Genomic DNA, 19,794 nt, shown 5'->3' on the forward strand with positions numbered 1-19,794 from the left:
CCCTTTCCACCCCACTCTCCCTCCACCCTCCCAATATATCGCCACTCTCACCACTGGTTCCAAAGGGATCATCCATCCTGGATTCTCTGTGCTTTTCAGTTCCTATCTGTAGGAGTGTACATCCTCTGGTCTAGCCAGATTTGTAAGAAAGAATTGGATCATGATAGTGGGGGGGGCCGGGCAGGCAGAAAGCCTTTAGGAACTATAGGAAAGTTGGGTTTCATCATTTCTACACTACACCCTGACTGGCTCTTCTCCTCCCTGTGCCCCTTCCGTAAGGGGATGTCCAATTGCCTACACCTGGACTTTGGGTCTCTACTCCACACTCTCCCTTATTCACAATGATAAGATTTTTTGTTCTGATGATGCCTGATACCTGATCCCTTCAACATCTCATGATCGCACAAGCTGGTATGCTTCTTCCATGTGGGCTTTGTTGCTTCTGAGCTAGATGGCCCCTTGTTTACCTTCAAGCCTTTAAGACTTCAGACACAATATCTTTTGATAGCCAGGCACCATCAGCTTTCTTCACCACATTTACTCATGCACCCATTTGTCTTCAGCGATTGTATCAGGGAGGTGAGCATCATGGAATGCCAGTTTAATAGAACAAAGTATTCTTGCCTCAAGGGAGTACTTGAGTGGAGGCTCGATGTCCTTCTGCTACCTTAAATCTAAACCTATACATATATGTACATAGATCTATTTTCAAATCCTCATATATATATTTGATATGTACATCCCTTTATTTAGACCTCTATAAATGCCCTTTGCCTCCTAGCTCTTTCTTCTATTTCCTTTTACTTTCCTCTTGTCCTACTATCATGCTCAACCTTCATTTGGGTTTCAGTAACTCCTCTTGGTTATATAACCCTTGGTCTCGCCCTACCAAGCCTCCTACACCCTCCTCACCACTGATTTGGATCAGTTGTTGTCCCCTTGTCCCTGGGTTTGTTAAAACCACTTCCTTTCCCCCCACCTCCCCCTCTCCCATGTCCCCCGGAACTATCGGTCCCATTATTTTCTCCTCCAGATTGTTCATCCAGCCTATCTTATTTAGACAGACCTGCGGAGATAATAACATGCACAAAAACAAGACAGAGTAGAACCAAGCAACAAAATAAAACAAAGTAACAACAGCCAACAATTAAAAAAAATACAACACAACAACAAGAAAAAAAAGCTTGTAGTTAATTCAAGGACTGTTTGTTGGCCTTTAGGAGTCTTTTATGGTGGAGTCTGACAGGGCACCAAGCCGTGACCCCAAAGTCTATTTTTGGTATTCACTGGGGACTTCATTGCTCTGTTCCCCTTGCTGTTATGTTGCACACCCTTAGTGTTCTGCCTCGGTGTGGTGGGATCAGATCAGGTGCAAATTCCACACTATGTCTCCAGTGCTGTCCTCTGTAGTGAGGGACATCATGTCTCATACTGGGGCTGGCCATGTGGTCTTCTCTGTGGATTGACTACTCTAAGCAGGAATATCATCCTCAAGGTTTGGTAGGCCAGGATGTGCTCCACTCTTTCTTCCTCCCCCTTCATTTGCTCCCATGTGCTCTGATCAGATATGTACCTCTCCCAGAGCTGCAGATGCAGTGCTGTGTTCTGAAATAAATTCATCTGGGGGAAGAGGCAGTTGTCCACATAGTTGGGATTGGAGCCAGTCCCTCAGGCCTCTCCACTGGTTTCCTACTCCATGCCGGCTTGTTGTATTCACATCTTGGAGCACTAGGTTGAAGTCTAGGCCTTCTTTCCCTGTGGAGATATAAACAATACCCTCCCTTTGGGCAGGTTAGTGCCTGTTCCCTGACTACCCTTTTCTTTTCTCTTTCCCCCCTGCCCCGCCCCCACCGCCTTTTTAGTTGGCTACCATATGTATCCCTGGATTTGGTATGGCCCCTGCCATACTACCTGGACCTCACTCCAGGAGGAATATATATATTATATACATATATATAATTATTTTATTTGGGGCTCACACAACTCTTATCACAATCCTTATAGATATCCATTGTGTCAAGAACATTTGTACATTTGTTGCCATCATCATTTTTCAAAACATTTTCTTACTACTTGAGCCCTTAGTATCAGCTGTTCATATTTCCCCTCCCTCTTATTTTTTTAGAATACATACTATATACATTTACACAGCCTATATATAACACCATTTTAATCTAAAGTTTATCTTAAAAGAAAACTTGTTATCACAAGTGCAAATGGAAAACCTGCATACTGTACTACACATATTATATAACTATACAATAATGGTAATAATTCATGTTTATTCAGTCATTATTGCTTGCCAGGCTCCTAGGTGCTCATGGAAATGTTATAGGTTCAACTTTACCCAGCTGCCTTGAAAAAGGGCCTGGCAATCTAGTTCCCCCCAAAATAGCCATTGAGAACCCTCTGGAACACCATTGTCCTCTGTTGGGCTTAGGGCCACCTTGAGTGGGAATCAACTCAATGGTAATTGGTTGCGTTGGTTGGGGACTGTGTGTGTGTGTGTATGTGTGTGTGTGTGTGTGTTGCCCTCTCTTGTGTACAATTGGCTAGACATGCAAAATGTCTTCCCTCATCAGAACACTCATGACCTATGAGGTTAGCACTATTACTGGCCCTCATTTTATAGAGGGGGAAACTGAGGCATAGAAGAGCTCAGAGGCTTTCTGACAGTAACCCATTTAGTAAGGGCAGCGCTTTTAAATGGAAGAGGCAGTTCCAGCCCAATCTTGTCACGTCTTTGCTGTGCTGGTCATCTGCTTGAACAAAAGCATGGGATCCCTCTCACGTGGCCCACGCAGGGGTGGACCCAAGTCTCTGAGCCTGGGTCCTAAAGGAAATCCACAAGGTGTTCAAGATTCACACCAATCACCTTTATGCCATCTGAAATAAAGGACAAGGGAGTGACAGTCCCTAGGTGTTTCTGTGATAGTTAGTGCCCAGGTGAGGTGCTAACTAAAAGCAAACATGTCTTTGCCCCAGCAGTGGTATTTGGGGAAAGCATAGCACAGCATAAAAACCCAGCCAAACACACAGCCATCCAGTCCATTCTGACTCACAGTAACTGGGTAGGACAGAGTAGAACGGCCCTGTGGTTTCCCAAAGCTACAAATCTTTATGAGAGGAGAAAGTCTCACCTTTCTCCCTCGGAGCAGTTGGTGGTTTCAAACTGCTAACCCTGGGATTAGCAGCCCAATGTGTAACCCACTGTGCCACCAGGGTATTAGAACACCTCCCAACAATTCTTCCTCAAGAGAGGATGGCAGTATGAAGTTGGAAAACCATGCAACCTTCCCAAACTCCAGGTGGATGATGGGGGCAAAAAACTCGCCATCTAGAATTTTCCCGGTATGGCTGGCACGGCAAGTAACAGACTCTAGGACAGGAGCATGTGTAAAATGAGAACAGTAGACACAGCCGAGGGGGAAACCTTTATTTTAGCACTCTTCCAGTGAAAACAGAAAGGAGCATCTTTCTACTGAGAAGAGCATGGGAGGAAAATACAGAGACAAGAAAGACAGGTAACAGGGAGGAGTTCTCTTGTTCTCTCAAACCAGGACGTCCTTAATGGAAGGAGCTTCCCAGACTTCGTAGCTTTGGGAGGTCCTCAGCTTGAGTTCCCGGGCCACCTGGCAGATGGACAAAGGCCAACAGCAGTGCACCGCCAGCCAGTCCTCACACAGAGTGCCCTAGGGGGAGACCCAGGCCCCTGTTCTGTCCCCACCAGCAGCTCATTCCCATTACCCAGGGACTTGGGCAACAGGACCTGATGGCTGATCCCTCGCACTGCCTCCAACACCCACCAACAGCCCAAGTCAGCACCCGAGAACGCAGCTCCAACTGTGAACCAGCTGTGCCAATCAAATACTCGCCCTTGGAACTTTCTATATGAGTTTCAAGTTTGAAACCATGAACTTTTCTGTCAGCACCCTTCCCACTCCATGACCCCCTTTCATAACCTAGTTTTTCTATTTCTTGTATTTATTTGGAATAGGAAAACAGAACGCACCCATACCAAATAACCCTTCTCCACCCATGCATGCTAAAGCTAGATAACATCCGCTCAGTTCCCCCTCTGATAAAGGCTGCAAGCCCCAAGACCCGAGTGTCTAACATGGTCAGCCAATAAAGCCCCGGTCAGGCTTCCTGTGAGACTCCCAACAGAGGTGCTTGTCCACAGCCACACTCCATCTCTGCCCGCGGCCACCCCAACGTTCCCCATGCCACCCTGCCAGGCATGCTGTGAACACCAGGGACTATGAGTGTAATGAATCTCTAAATGCGGCCAGCTGCACCTTCTTACGTCCAGTTCAGCCTGACTAGACTTCACACACTCATGTTCCACCACTCAGTTACCTGACTCAGGACAGTGATGCTTAGCAGCTCCTTATATACCCTCCCAGAGAAATTCTGTCCATCTGTAGTCTTCCAATGTGAATGCTTACATGATTCTGTGCCTAATGCTCTCCCACTGACAAACGATGTTACTATTAAGCTTGAGGGAGATGATAAGGGGCAAGGAAACTAGAGCATGGCCTGGAAGCAGAACAACCAGAACACAATAGAAAGAAATGCTGACAATTTGTGAGAAGTCACTAATGTGAATGAAAAATCTGTGTAGTAAATTTCACACGGGAACCTAATTTACTGTGTGAACTTTCACCAAAACACACACAAATATATATGTAGTTTTTAATAAAATTTTCACTTAAAAAAATAAAACCTTAAGGGCTCATTCCAATGAAATACATGAAGATGGACCTATTTTACTTATCCATATCGTAATATACGTACCCTGTCTCTTCCCTGCCTCGTGTACTTCAGTCAAAGGTATGATGGAAAATGAATGTCTGGATCTTTGATGGGTCCCCAGGAAACCCCAAAAGTGAATGCTGTATTTGCCACAGTGTCAGGCCATTCCAAATATATCCTCCAAGTTTGGGTGAATTCTGCCAGAAAGACAGACTCACCAAACCAAACTCACCACCATCCAGTCAATGCTGACTTATAACAACCCCATAGAGCAGGGTAGAACTGCCCGCTATCGGTTTTGAGACTGTAATTCACTACGGGAACAAAAGGCCTCATCTTTCTCCCATAGGGCTGCTGGTGGTTTTGAACTGCTGATCTTGCAGTCAGTAGCCCAACGCATAACCACTACACCAGCAGGGCCCCTTCAGAAAGACAGAAGAGTGGTTGTAGTTCTATAGGTGAAAGAGAATGTGGATTGTTTTAGGAGTTGGACTACCAGCAGCTGCACCCACCCCTCTCTCTTCATCAAACTATGGCTCAAGGAGTGCAAGGTGGCCAATGGGCTGAGCGAGCAACCATTGTCCAAACGACTCCATCCTCATAGGTCCCCTTGCAAAACAACTTTTACAAGACGGCCGTGTGTTATGCAATATTTCATGATAATGAATTAAATCAGAAATATCTTCCATTTCTTTTCCCAAAGTCTTTAAGGAAAAACAATCCAAACTCACTGCCGCTGACTCATAGCGACCTCCTAGAGGTTTCCAAGACTGTAACTGCTGACCGGAGTAGAAAGCCCACTCTTTCTTCTGAGAAGTTGCTGGTGGTTTTGAACTGCTGACCATCCGATCGCAGCCCAATGAATAACCGCTGCAACACCAAGTATGGTACTTTAAGCTTCCCCCTCACACCTCATTTTTTGGGGAAGTCACAGGTGTTGGGGGCCTTCAGGTCCTCTTGGGCTTCCAGGTTCACATGTATCTTCCAAACACACTTACCCGTATTTTATGTCTCTCTCTGGTGCCAACTCTTAGTGCAAAGGAGGACCCGGGCAACACTGGCCAACAGAGACATTCTTCATAATGCCTGGCGATGCCACACTCAAGACACATTGGACAACACAGACCGTAGAAACCTGTCCACAGCCAAATAAAAGAAAACCAAGGTTCTCAGATGTTCTTGGAGTAGCCCCACATCAAAACAGGCATTTACACCTGTGACATCAATTCAGTGCTGTACTGTGTACCTGAAGTCGGGGACAAAGAGTGAATAACTAACTCTCAAAACGCAGTGTATGAAAATTGCCTTCAACAGTGCCAATCAAAATGGTCTTCTTTTGTCAAACACTGGCAAAGCTGAACCTGAACCTGAACCCCATACAATTCTGTTAGCATTGACTCTGATATAATTGTTTTTTCCTGTCAAGAGAAAACCATTCATTTTTCCACAGTGGAATCTCAGTGTTGCTCCTAGTACATTAATCTAATGTCAATATTGTAGAACACAGTGTACGTGATACCTTGAAGAGTAGGCTTCCCCGCCCCAACCACCCCCCTCCACCTATCAATCTAATTTAAAGCTCTTTTGTGGCACACTGTATCTGCCTACTATTTTTAGCAGGACTTGATCCATTTTTCAAGCCAGAAGGTTAGCCTGATTTTTGTTGGTCTCATGAAGCCCACTGACATCTGCCAGTTTTACTCTGCATACTGTTAGAGGCTCGGTTCCTTGACCAGGGGGACGGTTTGTCATTTATTCATACTTAAATGCTGATATGAGTTGATATATTCTGTTTGAGCCATCTGATACAGAGCTTCTGTTCTAGATGTTTGGAGTCACAGACCTTTTAGAGAATACGATGATACCTATGAACCTGTCGCACAGGGACAGTGGTGGGGGTGGAGGCAGAACATGCATATATACAAGCAAAATTGCTCATTCAATTTCACGGGTTTCGTGGAGTCATTGAAAGCTATCAGCAGACTGCATGGTAAGAACCCCTGATATGCAACTAAAATGGTACATCATTTAGCATCAGAGAAGGTGTCAATCCTGATAAATATGAAATGGGGAGGGAGATAAACCGTCACATTTTTTAAAGTCTATTCAATAAACATTTTATTGAACCATAATTTTATGCAATAAAGTGCACAGATCCTAAGTGTCCAACTGGGTGAGTTTTGACTATTGTATTCACTAATGTAACCAAACATATAAAGCACTTCCCTCATCCATTTAATTTCCCTTGTGCCCTTTCCAGTCAACTCCAGTTCTCCTCTTCACTTCCAGAGGCACACTGTTATCTGATACCCATTTTCCTGAATTCATTTGGCTTGTCCTTGAATTTTATCTAAATGAAATCATACTTCTGTACTTGGCTTCTTTCACTCAACGATGATTTTTAATATTTATCTTTATTTTATCAATAGTTATGGGCCTCTTGTTCACTGCTGAATAGCATACCATTGCCACCAGTCATCTGTCAGTTCGGTGTACTGCGGTGGCTTGCAGGTCACTGTGGTGCCGAAGCTATGCCACAGATATTTTGAATACCATCAGAGTCACTCATGGTGAACAGGTTTCAGCAAGATTCCACACTGAGACAGATTAAGAAGATATGCTTAGTGAACTACTGCCAAAGCTCTACTTGTAAACATTAGGCAACAAAAAACCCCACAGATGGTGCTAGAAAACCATGGCAGACAGGGCTGGAAGATGAGCCCTCGAGGTTGAGAGGTACTCAATACACTGTGGCCACAACGCTGGGCACAAGCCCACCAACAGTGAAGAAGCTGGCACGGGACTAGGCAAAGTTTTGCTGGTTTTTTTGTTTTTGTTTCGTTGTGTGTTATGCAGGAAGTCACTGTGAGTCAAAGACAATTTGATAGGAACCCACAATGACAGGACTCAAGTCTGTGACTAGTCTGTGTTTTTTATTTATATTCCATTGAGAGAGGCATTTTGACATTCAAATTTTGCTATTATGAATAAGGTGACTATGAAGATTCATCCGCAAGTCTTTCTGTGGACCTCGGCTTTCATTTCACTTGGATAGACTGAAAATAATGAAACTGCTGGATATGATGGAGATTTATGTTTAACTTTATAAGATATTGTTAAATAGGTCTCCAAAGTATTGGGCCCTTTTACATCCATCAGCAAATGCACAAGGCTTCCAGTTGCTGCACATCTTTGCTAGGACTTGTCAATATCGGTCTTTTTAATGAGGACCTCATGCAAAGGGCTTCCGTGGAGAGAAAATGCTTTGAAATTGATGAGGGCAAAGAATATACAGATGTGTTTTACACAATTGATGTATGTATGGATTGTGATCAGAGTTGTATGAGTCCCTAATAAAATGTTTTTTTTAAAAAAGAATTAAGGTTGCAGATGGATACTGGGTCTCAACTCAAGTACTCCCTCAACACAAGAACACTTTGTTATAATAATCTGGCCTTCTGTGATGCTCACCTTCCTGACACGATTGCTGAAAACAAAATGGGTGCATAAGCAAATGTGGTGAAGAAAGCTGATGATGCCCGGCTATCAAAAGATATAGCATCTGGGGTCTTAAAGGCTTGAGGTGAACAAGAGGCCATCTAGCTGAGAAGCAACAAAGCCCACATGGAAGAAGCACACCAGCCTGTGTGATCACGAGGTATCAACTGGATCAGGTATAAGGCATCTAAGAACCAGAACAAAATCATACCAAATGTGAATTGGGGAGGCGGGGGGTATGGAGATGGAGTGGAGAACCAATGCCCATCTGTAGACAATTGAACATCCCCTCACAGAGGGGTCACCGGGAAGAGATGAGCCAGTCAGGCTGCAGTATAGCACTGATGAAACACACAACTTTCCTCTAGCTCGTTGGTGCTTCCTTCCCACACTATCATTACCTCAATTCTACATTAAAAATCAGATTAGACCAGAGCATGCACTCTGCTACAGATAAGAGCCCGGAACACAGGGAATTGAGGATAGATAAACCCCTCAGGGCCAACAATGAGAGTAAAGAAATCAGAAGGATTAGGGGAGGGTGGGAGGAGAAAGGGGGAATTGATCACATGGATTGACATATAACTCCCTCCCAGGGGGATGAACAATGGAAATGTGGGTGAGGGGTGACAGAGGATGATGTAAGATATGAAAATAATAATCTATAACGTATCCAAAAAATCTATAACTTATCAAGAGCTTGGGAGGGGTGGGGAAGAAATGGAGAGCTGATATCAGAGGCTCAAGTGGGAAGAGAATGCTTTGAAAATGATGATGACAGCATATGTGCAAATGTGCTTGACATACTGGATGTATGTATGGATTGTGATAAGAGATGTAAGAGCCCCCAATAAAAGTATTTAAAAAAAGAAAAATATATATTGGTCTTTTTTATCTTAGCCACGTTAGTGAGTTACAGTGGTAGCAACCATGGTATCTTAGCGTTACAGAGATGACAAATCTTAGTGTCCCAGAGTCGACACCCACACATTAGAAGAACCAGCTACCTGCCAAAGACCTGTTTTTCCATATTCCTCCCCTCCCCACATCCCAACAAAAACTTCAAAGTCTTCCCAAAGTTAGCAGCACTGAAGCGAAGGACTTAGAAATGCTTCTTTATCTCCGAACTACCAAGCTATCGCTAGGCCTCTGGACGTCTTCCACACCGCATAGCATCCATTGATCTATTCATACGTCACGTATTCCATGTCCCTATTATTAATGCATGTTTTCAGCTGTTCCTTCTTATTTTGAGACATGCCCTTCAGCAAACAAAGGTCCTGAAAGCTTTGCCCCATGCACATGGTTAAGGTCAACTCACTTTGAGGAGGCAGCTCTTCCCAAGTAGACTTCAGAGTGCCTTTCCGAAGAGCCCACCTTTTAGCACCATAACAATGTTCATGACTACTCATAAGGTTCTCAGGCCTAAGTTTTCAGAACTGGACAGACTCTTCCTTCTTCTTACTCTGTTCTTAGTCTGGAGGCACCGCTGAAACTTGTTCACTTTGAGTGACACTGCTGGTATTTGAAATACCAGGGGAATAGCTTCCAGCACCACAGCAACACTAAAGTCACCACTGACAAACTGACAGACAGTGAGTTTATGACTATGAATAGTTTTAAATCATAAAACCTCTTAGGGAATATCCTTTGTATAAAGTGTAACCCCTCGGGGGGAGGGGAGACTCCGGATAGGGCAAGATATGACAAAATAACGATGTATAAATTACCAAGGGCACATGAGGGAGTGGGGAGCGGGGAGGGAGGGGGAAAAAAAAGAGGACCTGATGCAAAGGGCTTAAGTGGAGAGCAAATGCTTTGAGAATGATTGGGGCAGGGAATGTATGGATGTGCTTTATACAATTGATGTATGTATATGTATGGACTGTGATAAGAGTTGTATGAACCCCTAATAAATTTTTTTTTAAAAGTGTAATCCCTCTGTATTGCAAAGGAGTGCAAAGAGATGTGAAAATGTTGTTGAATGCCCATCTGTAGACAGCTGAACATCCCTTGCAGAGAGGTAGTGGGGAGGAGATGAGGAACTCAGGGTTCAGGGTAGCAATGAAACTAAAAACCTTCCTCTAGTTCTTGAACGCTTCCTTTCTCCCCCCCCCCCCCAATTTTACCTTGCGGACCTGGTTAGACCAGAGGATGCACAGCGATGCAGTGGGGATCTGGAAACACAGGGAATCTAAGACGGCTGGACCCCTCAGGACCAGCGGTGAGAATGACGACACCGGGAGGGAAGGGGGTGTAGAAAGGGAGAACCGATCTTGGGGATCTATGTGTAACTTCCTCTTTGGGGGATGGGCAACAGGAAGTGGGTGAGGGGAGATGCCGGGCAGTGTAAGATAAGATAAAATAATAAATTATTAAGGGTTCATGAGGGAGGGGGGAATAAGGAGGGAGGGGAAGGGAAAAAAGGAAAATAAGCTGATTCCAGGAACCCAAGTGGAAGGTGAATTTTGAGAATGATGAGGGCAACAAATGTATAAGGGTGCTTTACTCAATTGATGTATGTATGGATTGTGATAAGAGTTGTATGAACCCCAGTAAAATGATTTATTTTTTAAAAAAAGAAAATGTTGTTGAGTCATACCAAGAAAAGGTAAGGTGATGGAATCTGTTATTTAAAAGCTCTTTGAGAGAAAATATTTGCACCTATTACAGACTAAAGATTAGTGTCTAGAATATATATAAAAATTTCTACAAATGAATAAATAAAAGATTTAAAAAGAAAAAAATCGCATAGGATATGAGCAAGTAACAGAAAATTGAAAGAGTCAATAAGCATGAAAAGTTGCTCAATGTTATTAGTAACCAGAGAAGTGCGTATCAGAATAATCATAAACTACTACCCATAAATATGGCAAATAATTTTAAGTTTCATACATCATACATCATGAGAACTATCAAGAAACAGGTATAACACACAGCAATACTAGTGGGATTTGGCACATCGACTTCAGAAGGCAACTTGGCAGCACCCAGGGCCTTTTGTGGCACAGTGGCGAAAGCCTTCAGCTGCTGCTGGAGAGATCAGCAGTGAGAACCCACCAGGCAATTCTATGGAACACAGTGAGGTGGTCTGTCACCATGAAAATCCAGAGCCTTGGGGATCCTCCTCTGACCCAGAGTCCCAGCAAGTTGGTGGGTTGGGTGTGGATTTGGACCGAATCTATTAGAATGTAAAACAGTCTAGGATTTAGTAATTCCACTTGATCAGCACGTACCCTAGAGCAATGCTCACACATGTACACAAAGGGATGTTCACTGCAGAATTCCTTCTCATTGGAAGTTTGAAACAGCACATGAGCAATAAGAGGATAAATAAATCGTACCCGTGTAACCATACAATGGGATGATTTGCAGCCGTCAAAAAGAATGAGGTGGAAAATCAATTAAACAAACACAGTTGAATTTCTAAGAGATATTTGGAGTTTTTGAAGAATCAAATTTTAGAATAGATGCAGCCTAATTCCTGTGCATATGGGTATCTACATAAATGCAGAGAAATAAATCTCAAAGGGAACCTTTTAAACATATTTTAAGTGTCAGGGTAAATATAATTACAAGCTATTTCTTACATTTTTAAAACATTTTTTAAAAATAAGGAGCTCTGGAGCCAAAGTGGGTGAACAAGTAAATGTGGTGAAGAAAGCTGATGGTGCCCGGCTATCAAAAGAGATAGTGACTGGGGTCTTAAAGGCTTGAAGATAAACAAGCGGCCATCTAGCTCAGAAGCAACAAAGTCCACATGGAAGAACACACCAGCCTGTGTGATCGAGTGGTCCCAAAGGGATCAGTTACCAGGCATCAAAGAACAAAAAATCATATCATTGACTGCACACCTCCATGATAGGATCGCTGAAGACAAATGGGTGCATAAGCAAATGTGGTGAAGAAAGCTGATGGTGCCCGGCTATCAAAAGAGATAGTGTCTGGGGTCTTAAAGGCTTGAGGTGAACAAGCGGCCATCTAGCTCAGAAGCAAATAAGCCCACATGGAAGAAGCACACCGGCCAGTGAGATCACGAGGTGCCAAGGGACCAGGTATAAGGCATCATGCAAAAAAAAAAAGATATAAGTGTGTGTGTGTATGTATGTGTATATATGTGTATATGTATATATGTATGTGTATATATGCATATATATATCATATTAAATGAAGGGGGAAGTGCAGAGTGGAGACCCAAGGCCCAAGTGTCGGCCAATGGAGATCCCCTCATAGAGGGGTTTAGGAGAGGAGATGGGTTAATTAGGGCGTGAGGTAGTATCGATGAAGAACACAGCTTTCCCCCAGATCCTGGATGCTTCCTCCCCCCAACTACCATGATCCGAATTCTACCTTGCAGGGCTGGATAGGACAGAGGCTGTACACTGGTGCATATGAGGGTTGGAGGTACAGGGAATCCAGGGTGGATGATACCTTCAGGACCAAGGGTGTGAGGGACGATGCTGGGAGAGTGGAGGGTGAGTGGGTTGGAGAGGGGGAACTGATTACAAGGATCCACATGTGACCTCTTCCCTGGGGGAGGGACAGCAGAGAAGAGGGGAAGGGAGACTCCGGATAGGGCAAGGTATGACAAAATAACGAGGTATAAATTACCAAGGGCATATGAGGGAGGGGGGAATGGGGAGGGAGGGGGGGGATAAAGAGGACCTGATGCGAGGGGCTTAAGTGGAGAGCAAATGCCTTGAGAATGATTGGGGCAGGGAATGTATGGATGTGCTTTATACAATTGATGTATGTATATGTATGGATTGTGGTAAGAGTTGTTTGAGTCCCTAATAAAATGTAAAAGAAGAAAAGAGAAAAAAATGATTAGGGCAAAGACTGTACAGATGTGCTTTATACAATTGATGTATGTATATGTATGAACTGTGAAAAGAATTGTATCAGCCCCAATAAATTGTTAAAATAAAAAAAAAATAATAAAAAAGAATATTAAAAAAAAAAGGTATTTCCTATCTTAAAAAAAAAAAATAAGGAGCTCTGACTAGTAGTGATTTGGCAGCCCTAAGGGACTTAAACCATAAAATCAGCCTCTTCCTGCTTCACATAGAGGCACAGCGACTGACTATATAAGCATCCCCAGCCTAACTGCTCCTAACTCATTCCCTGAGATGAGTGCCACCACCATCCACAAAATGTGGCTCATTCCCTGAGACGAGTACCACCATCTACGGAATGTGGCTCGTTCCCTGAGATGAGTACCACCACCATCCACAGGATGTAGCTCGTTCCCTGAAATGAGCACCACCATCCACGGAATGTGGCTTGTTCCCTGAGGTGAGTGCCACCACCATCCATGGAATGTAATTCATTCCCTCAGATGAGTACCACCACCACTCACGGAATGTAGCTCGTTCTCTGAGATGGGTACCACCATCCACGGGATGTAGCTTGTTCCCTGAGATGAGTATCACCACCATCCACGGAATGTAACTCATTCCCTCAGATGAGTACCACCATCCATGGAATGTAGCTCAGTCCATCCACAGAATGTAGCTCGTTCCCTGAGATGAGTACCACCACCATCAACAGAATGCGGTTTGTTATTCAATCTTCCAACTCCCGGGAGAGTTGACACACAAAGAATAGATACAAAGAAGATGCCCACACAGAGCCAGAATGTGGAGCCCCAGCAAGTGAAAGTGACAAAGGTGGGTAGAAATTGCAATGAGGCCTATTTCAGAACCAAATATTATAAAATGGTAGTCCCTTCAAGCAAGAGATGCTTCAGAGAAGGAAACTGAGCAGTCATAAATTTCCTGAGAGAGGGTCCATCAGCACAACTTCCAAATGGAAAGCTATTTGGTAGCATCTATCAACTTAAGGTCTTGGAAGAAGTACAGCCGGAATGTTCCTTAGAAGCAACGTTGAGAGACTTCAGCTCATGTATTTTGGACATGTTGTTAAGAGAGACTAGTCCCTGGAGGACATCCTGCTTGGTAAAGGGGAGGGGCTGCTACAGAGAAGACCCTCAGTGAGATGGATTGACACTGTGGTTGTAACAATGGGAAGATGGTGCAGGGCGAGTGGGGTTTCATTCCTTTGTACACAAAGTCACCATGAGTTGGAGCCAACTCAACAACACCTAACAACAACAACATCCAATTAAAAATGGCACATACTGCCTGACCAGCAGGTTTCACTCACACGAGTCACATGGCATCTGTACAAGGAAATTCACGTAGCTTTGATTTCAATATAAAAAAAAGATTTAGAGACCACACAGAAATCCACAAATTGGGGATATTGGATACATAAATGATATAGTCATACAGTGGAATCAGTGATTAGATAGATAGACAGATAGATAGATAGATAGATAGATAGAGAGAGAGAGACAGACAGACAGACAGACAGACAGACAGACAGATAGATAGATAGATAGATAGATAGGTTCAGATGTGCTAATATGGTCTGGTCACCTAGATGTATTGTTATATTTTTAATTGCGAACAATGTGTTTACAATTTAACATTAGTGTAAATTGTTCACACGCAGAGAGCAAAAGAAAAACTCTGAAATGGAAGATGTGGTGCAGTGAATGACTTTAATGTGGCTCTCCTGGCTACGTTCTTGTAATTCCCATAAAATGATTAGACAGGACAAAGCAAACAGTGTTGGTGTCTGACCAAGGAGATTGGACAGTTTTGTTAGAGCAAATAAAGTGCATGGAATCGTGGTAATGGTGGATTCTGTAAATAAGTTACATGAAACTCTTGTAGAGGACTGATTGGTAGTTTTGTGACCTGCTCAGCATAAAGGGACCCAATCCTAGAAGTTGAAAGAGGACCTCACTGCCATCAAGAAGAGCAGAGTCCCGTTAGACCCAAGGTCCCGGGCTGAGCGCCTCCTAGGTTCAGGAGACAGAGTGAGCACTAACTCGGCAGGCAGCAGCGGTACAAGATGATGGAAGCACAATGGTGATGTAATGGGCTTCCTGGCCTTTGAAGCCAGGCAGCTACAGTGGGCTTCTGGGCCTGTGGAGCCAGAGAGTGAGAGCCTTTCAGCAGGAGATGAAGTATAGTTCTCAGAGCACTTACTGGCGGAGCCAGGCTCACAGTTCACAGACTGAGAGATCTGAATCCCTTCAGCCAGGAGGCTTCCTGACTCCTGGAACTTATCAACGGAGCTACGGAGATTTGTAACACTTGTCTATCTGTGGGCATGGCTTAGAAGATGAAGAACTGTATCTAAAGTAGTTCCTCTTACTTCCAAATGGATCCTAATCCCAAATTGTAGCCCAAAACTTTCCTAGAAAACCCTATAATCCTAAGAATGGTCTGCGAGCCCTCTGCGGTCATAGCAGCAAATCACTGGACCCAGCAGAGACGTGAAAGAGTGCCATGAGAGAGTGCCCGTGTGCGGGTTCACAGTAAGGTTGCAGAGACGTGAGAGAGTGTCCGTGTGCGGGTTCACAGTAAGATGGAGGCTGGGGGTAGCTCTGACCACCCTTTCCTAGGACTCCGCTTTGGGCTGATGCTGATGTTGGCATGCCTCTCTCCCTCTGGGGTTCGAGGGGTCTAACAATGCTATGCCAGTCTGGGCTACAGGATATGACTTTCTTTTACACCCTTTTGTGGTTTTGACAAGTAACCAATACCTCTATAATCAAATGATTACTATATTTTCAATAAAACTATTTAAATATGTGATTGAACTATTGAATTATTTGGTTGCTGAGTTATATACCAATAAAACTGCTGTTAAAATATTGTAAATATCTTGATAAAGACATGAACTCTCTCTGGAATCTGATGAAGGTGTTGCCTCTGCAGAGAAGAGCTGGGTGGAAAGAGACAAAAATAGAAGGAGTGTTTGTTTGTTTGTTTGTTTGTTTGTTTGTTTAGGATAAGGGATGAGTACTTTTGAATTTTGCACATGTGCAGAGTGACCTATTCAAAATAATCTTTTTAGTGACTGAGCTGGCTCTAGGGGCCCTGAGCCTACCATCCAGGAAATAAAGAAGAAGCTGAGGCAGACAGGTACAGGTGTGCTAGATAGGGGACTTAGGCAAACAGGGAGAAGTAAAACAAGATGACCCCAAACATCTCTTCTGATACTGAAGCTCTTTGATGCTTTTGATCACTGTGCAAGAAAGAAAGAAGCAAGACTACAGGTTAAAATAAATGTATCCATATGTCGATTCTGGAGTATTTTTGAGGCATCCTCTGGGCCTGACTCAAGTCATGGTATTTTCAATCACCTGCTATGCATGTGAAAGTTGCACATTGAATAAAGAACACCAAAGAAGAATAAATGCATTTGAATTGCAGCCCTGGCGAAGACTATTGAACAGTATCATGAGCTGCCAAAAAGACAAGCAAATCTGTCTTGAAAGAAGTCCAAGCCGAGTGCTCCTTAGAGGCAAGGTTGTCAAGGCGAATCTTACAGACTTTGGACATGTTGTCAGGAGAGACCAGTCTCTGGGAAAGGACATTGTGCTTGGTAAAGTAGTGGGTCAGCACAAACAGAAGGAGGCCTTCAACAAATGGGGTTAGCTAGTGGCTGCAGCAATGGGATGAAGTATCGGAACAATTGTGAGGACGGCGCAGGGCCGGGCAGGGTTTTGTTCCGTTGTGGAAAGGGTCACCGTGAGCAGCAAAGACACAATGGCATCTGATAACAACAATCTCCGGGCGAGGTCCTCAGACTGGACCCACAACAGAGAGCACAAGGAGGAAAACGCTTACGGTGGTCTCTGCTCTCAGAACAGTGCAGTGCGCATGAGCTACAACTGGGAGACATGAATTCCAGTCGGGAGCCTTTCGTACTCACCTCTTCGTCCAGGAAGTCCAAGAAGATCCGGCCTCACTTCCTTCCACACACCCTGGGCGTCTGGTGATTGCGGAGTCCACGCCAGGCTCTTTACTACCTGATCCAGAGAGTGCCTTCTCTGAGGGTGCCTGGCCCAAGTGGCTTATATGGCAGTTCTCCAGAAAAGCCACCCTTTATCCATCCCCAATCCAATGTTCCCTTTCTTAACAACCTGTTTCTTTTCTTCAAAACGCTAATCAAAAGTGCTATTGTTTTCGCTAGTGAATTGCTTGATTCTTTATTGTCTTTCTCCACTAAGAAACCATCTCTGCCTTATTCACTATTATGTGCGGCTATAATATCGAGTGAGTGCCTAAACACAGGCAGGAACTCAGTATATATCGGTTGAATTATAAAGCAATGTTGACATCATCGTCCACAAGAACATTCTCTGGGACAGTATCACAAGCATTCCCAAAACTTGTCTTTCACACATGATGCCTTACTATTTAACAACCACTTATTTCACGCTGGCTTCATTTTCACATCTGAGTGTCCAGTAAACACATCTTCAAAGGACACAGACACACCCATTTATTAATCCCAGGGCAGTGTAAATTCAGATAAAAAGCCTACAAGTGGGAAAAGAGAGGCAATTTGAAATATATAATTATAATCAAATGAGGGAAAAAAATGTCCCCCCCAAAAAGAAAGAAGTGATGCTCATACTATAGCCTTTTCATAGTGAAAGACAAACTTGCAGCAACAATTCTCAGCATGTGAAGAAAAACAGTCCAAAGATGGGAATCTGGCACAGCACAAAGTCATGGGAAGACACTCTCGCCTTTTCATCTCAAGTTTGTGACAACTATTTGCACGGTGATTTCTCAAAAATGAGACTTGGTGGGTGATCTATCCCTGCTAAACAAGGAGGGGAGCAAGGCCGAGATTCATAGCACTCAATTCAGCTGCAGCCTCTGACTCGGGTTCCCATTAAGACCATGCAACACGATACTGCAGTTCCACTTTCTTCTAAGAAAATTTTTGATGCCAAGGTCCATTTGGCTGTTTCAAAGATCAATCGGGGGCCATGCTAAGTGGTCAACTTAAAAATTGGCCTGCGATATTGGGGCGAACATTTCTGTAACTCGACTCTGGTGTTATGTCTGGAACTGCTGCTCTTTGGTGCGATGGGGAATGATTGTGGATGTTTCCACGGGCCTTATATGACCTGTTTCCATGGGCCTTATATGACCTGTTTCCACGGGCCTTATATGACTGCTGTGGGTGATTCCACAGGTCTTATATGACTGCTGTGGGTGATTCCACAGGCCTTATATGACCTGTTTCCACGGGCCTTATATGACCTGTTTCCACGGGTTTTATATGACGGTTGTGGATTATTCCACGGGCCTATACGACCCTCCGACCGAAGGTTAGCCTTCCCAGGTCTAAGACAATGAGCTGAGAGGCCCTTTGAGCAGTCACAAAATGGAGGCCCAATGAGAGAACAATTAGGACACAGAACATTTGAGATAACCTTGGAATCGATAGCTCTGGCTTTTCCTTCATGATTTCCCCCAGGGAACTGTAAATATATTGTTTTCCTCTACATGTACTCTTTCCGTTGCCTTTAGAATGACCTTTCAAATGGGCAAGCCGTGAGTCTCCAGCAAGCCCAGGGTGGCTTTTTATCTTGAGCATTGATGGTGCTGGAGCGCAGCACTGGGAGCTCATACAGTGTTGAAGGCAGAGGGGTCTCAGGGGAGTGCACCAGCTTTGACCAGCTTTTTGGCTGCTTGTAGGATTGGGCAGAAATCACTCTGCTGAATTGAATCTAAAACCTCCACATTGTTCTTTTCTCAAATATGAGTTCTAAATCCGAGGTTGAGTTTTAGCTGATCCTTTGACACTGTGAGTTTCCCTAGAACCTTCTAATGAAATGCAATCTTGGCTTGCAACCAAGACACCCACACTTGTACAGTTATTCTTCAAACAAGTGTTCAGAATGGGTTCTATGGGTTTATCTGCTTTAATTCAGAAAAAAAAACCCAACTAAGGTAGGCACCTGCTCTAACATGCTGAAGAATAGTAAACTGTAAAATAACAATAATGCTAGAATTCAGTAAGTGCGTTATACTGATATTCACCATGATTTTCCTCAAAACCGTATCACAATTAATTTTAGGTGATTATGCCTTCACTACTGTGGGTAATATTGACGAACAGCAGTGGTAAGTTCCCTGGCCTGGCCAATGAGTAGGCAAGCGGCCCAGATAGGCAAATTGGACTCCTTTTACCCAAACACTGTTTATTAAACAAGATGACAGAGGACAAGGACATTTAAAGTGGTCCATACTGTCACCAAGCTCTGGATAACACATTTTGTTCTATATGAGCTTTGATTGAAGCTGATCCTTGGATTCTTGGAGCTACTTCCTCATCTTTGCCATATAATGTCATGTTGGCTTGCAACCAAAAACCCTAACCGAGTCATGTTCTGAGCACGCGGCAAGAGTGCGTTCTACCGATTGTCTGCAGGGTCAGAGCAAAAAACCTTTAAGCAGGGACTTTTATTATCTTGACTCTCCTTTTAGAGATGAAAAGGAAAAATCCAAAAATAAAAATAAGAAAGCGGGGGCGGGGGGGAGGGAAAATCCAGAGAACTTGCCAAAGTAAAAATGGCCAGAAGAGATAGTTAGAGTTCCAGACCAGGTCTACATCTAAAGGAAATGTGTGCTCTTAGCTACTACACTGTAGTTTAGGCTG

At 43.8% G+C, this 19,794-nt stretch overlaps 1 protein-coding gene across 1 annotated transcript in view; it reads right to left on the reverse strand.

Moving 5' to 3' along the window:
* Positions 1 to 3,476: 3,476 nt before the first annotated feature.
* PLAC8L1 (PLAC8 like 1) overlaps positions 3,477 to 19,794 on the reverse strand; it is a 41,367-nt gene continuing 25,049 nt past the window's right edge. The window contains exons 3-4 of the mRNA XM_075543146.1: positions 5,754 to 5,890; positions 3,477 to 3,692 (exon numbers count right to left, since the gene is read on the reverse strand). Of these exons, the coding sequence (XP_075399261.1) occupies positions 3,552 to 3,692; positions 5,754 to 5,890 (278 nt within the window). The 3' untranslated portion in view covers positions 3,477 to 3,551. The remainder of the gene's footprint in view (positions 3,693 to 5,753; positions 5,891 to 19,794) is intronic.

Source organism: Tenrec ecaudatus, chromosome 2 (genome assembly GCF_050624435.1).
Source record: "Tenrec ecaudatus isolate mTenEca1 chromosome 2, mTenEca1.hap1, whole genome shotgun sequence".
Taxonomy (NCBI): domain Eukaryota; kingdom Metazoa; phylum Chordata; class Mammalia; order Afrosoricida; family Tenrecidae; genus Tenrec; species Tenrec ecaudatus.